The 5,453-nt window shown below is 35.0% G+C and overlaps 1 protein-coding gene across 1 annotated transcript in view; it reads right to left on the bottom strand.

Annotated features, from left to right (window-relative positions):
* Window positions 1–2,843: 2,843 nt before the first annotated feature.
* LOC108692596 (poly(A)-specific ribonuclease PARN-like) overlaps window positions 2,844–5,453 on the bottom strand; it is a 6,023-nt gene continuing 3,413 nt past the window's right edge. Inside the window, exons 11-12 of the mRNA XM_018200918.1 lie at window positions 3,227–3,312; window positions 2,844–3,162 (exon numbers count right to left, since the gene is read on the bottom strand). Of these exons, the coding sequence (XP_018056407.1) occupies window positions 3,077–3,162; window positions 3,227–3,312 (172 nt within the window). The 3' untranslated portion in view covers window positions 2,844–3,076. The remainder of the gene's footprint in view (window positions 3,163–3,226; window positions 3,313–5,453) is intronic.

The raw sequence follows: 5,453 nt of genomic DNA on the forward strand, positions 1-5,453 counted from the left end.
ACTATTTATATATCATTTTCCGTGTAGATAATTTAGAAAAACAGTCTTAATGTCATTTAATTATTTCTTCTTTCATTTAATTGAACTTGCATGAGAAATATATAAGAAATTGAATTGAATTGAATGGCGTGTACAAACACAACCTTCGAAGAAGTTTTGCGAGTAAATAATTGCTTTTGGAATCTTTTTTTTTTCAGATACCAGAACAATTGCGCAGCGGATGGCAAGTGCGGAAAATGTTGGGGATGATTTGGGCCTTAGTGGTCCTGTGGTGGCTGCGTTTGAATCCTACTGGCCTGCTAAGTCCCAAGTTGTCTTCGACGTAAGCGCGAAGAAACTGGTGTCTCTCCGAAAGAAACTGTCCAGTGTATCCATAATTTTCCTAAATCTTAGAGCAAAGCATCTCCATCTCTGAGAGATAACGACGAGATATAACGACAAACTTTTTTGTTATATGATAATATATGTTTTATGTTTAAATTGACAATAATAACGTGGATGCATGAGAAATGTAAAAAGAAAAATTTATTTTGTCGATAATTGTTATTACGTAAATATTTCTCATTTGTTTCAGATTTAAAAAAATTAATAATTGATTCTTACAATTGCAATAATATTCCTATATATTTGTCAATGCTCGAATAATTATACGCCAATTCATTTTTCTTCCTTTTCTCTTCAGGAGGAAAGAAGAAGAAAGACGAAAGTTCAATCAAAAAGAACAAAAGTTCAATCAAAAAGAACAAACTTAATATATAATAGAGAGAAAATGATAGCTGTCATTTCATTTCAAATTAATTTGTCAGAATGAAAGATACACTCAGAAGATGTCGTTTTTTGAATGTTCATTAAGAGTTTTTTAAATGATTTTCGAGATCCTCTCTGATTATTTCTGAAATCTCTAGAAAAAGTTTATAAAAGTCAAATATTCAATGTAGAATGAAATAAAGTTTGATACATGAATAATGTAGAATATAACAGAATAGTATGTGCGAATTAATTTGGGTTTCAATATGTTAGTGCGTATTTTTAAATGTGCATATGTCATACGTCGATCACCTGCAGCGAACGGGAAAGTCGGAAATAAAATACTGACCTAAACAATAATATACAATAAATCTGATCGTAATTAATAATTCTCGCAGCAATTACTATCCGACAATCTCCGCGTTTTTTAACTGTTCTTTTTGCATCTGTTAATTTTTTGCAAAATCTATTATAGCTAATCTCTTCGAAATGTCAAAGAGGCAAGTTTGTTAAATGCTATTAAAATTGGCGAAATCGTAATTAAATGAGAACTGTTTTAGCTATACATTTACAAAAGAAGTTTAATTATTATTTATTATTTTATTAATCAAGGATTCGATTAATTGTATGTTATTTTAAATTTTATTATTAATTACACATTGGTATTTTAATATTATTTAATATTAGTAACATATAGCAATATTTTTTATTTCGATATGGTGTAGAAGATATTTGCTGCAGACTAAATACGTTTGAAACCCGGTTTAAGAATTAATTATTAACGAAATGAAGCGTAGGCTTTCGAAACGAGTTTGTTGAGGCAGCTTTGGGGTTTCTATGCGGCATGTGCCTCGACACGGAATGAACGCAATGCCCTTGGAAATCCCAAAGGAGTCCAACGCATCGCAACAGCATGGAGGATGATCTATTGGACTCACCGATTTTGTACCATCCAACAACCTGTTTCTGCGTAATCTTGGATGATCACCGCGCAGAGGGGTATCATTGACAATCTCTTGATTCTGCCAATCAAGATTTTGCAAATCCAGTGAGAATCTATTCATCTTTCAATGTGATTCCTATAACGTACGAGTTTATGCAACTAGTAATTTCGTGATAGCGTAATTATTTATTTAACTCGAATCCAGTTAAAATTACAGAGGGAGTAGAAAAGAGTGATCAACATGGTCAAATGCAAATTATGTATTACATGCTATAATACTTGACATATTATATGCTGTGATATATAATAGATACAGTCCGTACTGATGTCGGGTATTGTTAAAGATAACTGAAATAACATATACAATAACATACGCGTCCGTTTCAAGTTATTTTACTTTCAAATATCAACAATCTTTCGTCTAATTTTGCGAGAAACTGTATTAATTTATTTCAATTTATTATTAAACTTAATTTAAAAAATTGTAATACCACCAAAATTTCATTTCTGATTATAATTAATTAAAAATTTAAGTTATATTATTAAGAATTGTTAGATCTAATATAAACAGACTTAAAATTACTCGGAAATAAAGTTCTATGTATACAAAATAATTCGTTCTGTACGATATTGTTGCAAGTGTTTTTACTAAAATATTACATACCTTTGCAAGATTCCAAATGACACACACTCCACACCGTCCATCCACTGATACCTTCCAGCCGAAACTATTGTTAAATGTTAGCTGATATAAACGAATGCTAAATGAAAAAATTATCAACACATCGATTGTAGTCGCCGGTTTATACAATTACCAAATATAAAGATTCTCATCAAGGTCGATTGTCGGAATTATATACTCAAAAAAACTATGACACGTTATATGACTCGAATAAAGAAAATATCAATGCACATTTATCTCTATATTTATAAAACGTGACAATTTTTTAAATTGAATTTTTGCATAAGTCATGATGAAGTAAAATATTTAAAACGTAATGGAAAGAATTGTATTTTAATATTGAAATTTAAAAAATGCTGAGCTTCATATAAGCACATATAAAAAAAAACAACAAATATGTAAAACGATAATATAAATCTAGCAACATGTCATGGTGTTACATTAACCCACAGATAAAAATGCTCTCAGATATTATCAGAAAGGAGGATTTATTAAGGATTTAAACATGTCTATAAATATATCACGATAATGTTACACGTATTGACATTCATTTAGATTAAAAATGGAGGTCAGTGAAATCAAAGAATTTTTTTTTTTTCTTTTTATTCAGCACGTTTTGATGCTGTTGTGTTACGTATATGCAATTGATGCATATCATGCTGCATTTCGTGCCGCTCAACGTGACGTTCCCCGGAACACCGCAGTTAGTTCCAAGCGTCGTTTTCCTCGAAAGCTTTCTTGCTGGCTACGACGGTAGTCGTTTGCTCCTTGCGTTTTTTGCGTCTTTTACCTATACGAGACAAATCGGGCGGTTGATGCAAAGCGCAAGAATAAAAAGAGCGTGTAATACCTACCCGTAGCAACTTGCCACTCGTCATCATCGTCCTCTGGTGGCTTCACGCCATTTGTCGTCGATGTCTCGTCATCCTTCATATCCTTCCTGCGAACAATTCCCTCATGTAATGAATGTAGCGAATGAAAAAAGAATTTCCGTCAGCGTGGCAAGTAATCGCCGCGAAAAATAGATCGACAGACGCCGACAGTCGCGCGTAAAAAGTACTCCTGTCTCCTTCACGAAGATCCTACCGTTTACATCCCTTAACTCTTTATATCCTGCAATATCGGCTGTATTTAACAAGAACACGCACACGTGCGTCGTGTACGTGACGCGCGCACGTGATGCTGCATATTCATAAGTCGCGAGCCTTGCAGCAACAGTTCCGCGAGTGGCTCTGACACGCGCGCCGAGTAAATTCCATGGGCGTAATGTACGATAATGCCAATAATGCACAACCGCGAGCGAGCGAGCGAGCGATCGGTCGGTTCATCGGTCGGTTAGTCCCTCTCTCTTTCGCGATTGCATTCAGCGCGTTCGTGCGCCCGAGGTGCCTGCCTCTCGATGTTAAACATTTGGTTCTTCATCCATTAAGACTTAGTTCTACCAATATAAAATTAATTTTAATCTCAGTTCAATTTACTCTTTTTCAATTTATCTTTTTCTAATGCCCATTTCTAACAATGTAGATTAACATTAATCTCAGTTTAATGAATTCTTTACCTTTTTCTTAGAACTAGAAGAGATAAAAAGTATGTTGAACCAAGATTAAACTTAATGGTAGAAATGGATATATGTTACAATTTCCTTCGTGGATCTAAGCATATCTTACCTCTCAACTACAAATCCAAGTGTGTAATAAATAAGTTCATATATGTACATGACTTAGCAATAACATTAAAAATAACATACTATACTGCATACAAATATCGATTTTCGTATTTAAACATATAACAAGTATTATTTTTATATAGAAAATTAAATCACACACGTATACGCAATCACTTGTTACACGTTTAGATTTAAAGTGCAACAATGCTGATCAAAAGAATCATTTTTTCGTCCGAAAAGATCATTCCTAAGCAGACTAATAATTCCTTTTGTTAAAATTTAAATCGACCGATTGTAAATGCCATGTCCTCTCAATGACCATTCTACTCTTCCTAGAAACGTCATCCATCTGTCCCGGTTGTGATCGCGAGCTCCTTGTCATCTGATGTTGATGTCATTTCGTTTCGCAGCAAGGAAACGCGTGCACGCGCAACGCAGCGGGGAGAGTTACGAGCACGGTGATTGCGAGCACGTGGGCGATTCATTAATATCGTGTCGCCCGCGAGACTGAGCAGTGTTGTAACTACAATGCGGCGGAGAAACTGCAGTTGGTTAAACGGAAACGGGAAATATATATGTATACACACACACACACACACGCGCGCGCGCGCGCGCGCGCGCGCGACCTGTGCTCGATGAACGAAGACCGTGGCTAACAACAGTTGACTGGAACATGTGCCCGGTGTATTGATTACCGCGACCGGCAGTACCTCGTTAAAGAGTTTCTCATAGACGCGTCGTTTTAAACGCACAATTGACTATTTACTATCGTTCGAAAAAATACTCGTAAAAAAAATCTTTCATTCTTTTCTCAAAAAATGTTTCTACGAATAATATAAAATAATAATATTTTAATAATTCTATAATATATATAATATTTCTTTGGCTTGTATCATCGAATTATTGAACGTACCTCAGATTACTAGGTAATCTAATTATATTTAAAAAATAAAAAACGATCGCGAGTCTAATTAGAATCTTTTACATTGATATAACGTAATCGTGACTTTATATAGAGTATAAAAAATCGGAACAAGAGCATTAAACGATTCAGATGATTCAACGCGTACATCATTCAGAACAATTCCCCTAGACAACTAGTGATTCGGACGACGATGATACTTCATAAACCAGACCAAGGGGCAAGAGGAGGAGAAGGAAGAGTAGAAAGCCCAGGCAGAGTGAGAGGAAGCTAAAGGGAAAAGAGAGAAGAGAAAGAATACTAAATAGGCCTATAGAAGAGAAAGAGAGAGAGAGAGAGAGAGCGCACGAGCGTTCCGTGCATTAATTCAGAACAAGGTCTATAGCCCTATGCAAATCTCTCGTGTACAGGAAATCCTAGGAGGCTGCCTAGGGTTTTCTCTCTCTCTCTCTCTCTCTCTCTCTCTCTCTCTCTCTCTCTCTCTCTCTCTCTG

The sequence above is a fragment of the Atta colombica genome, unplaced genomic scaffold (assembly GCF_001594045.1).
Source record: "Atta colombica isolate Treedump-2 unplaced genomic scaffold, Acol1.0 scaffold78, whole genome shotgun sequence".
Taxonomy (NCBI): domain Eukaryota; kingdom Metazoa; phylum Arthropoda; class Insecta; order Hymenoptera; family Formicidae; genus Atta; species Atta colombica.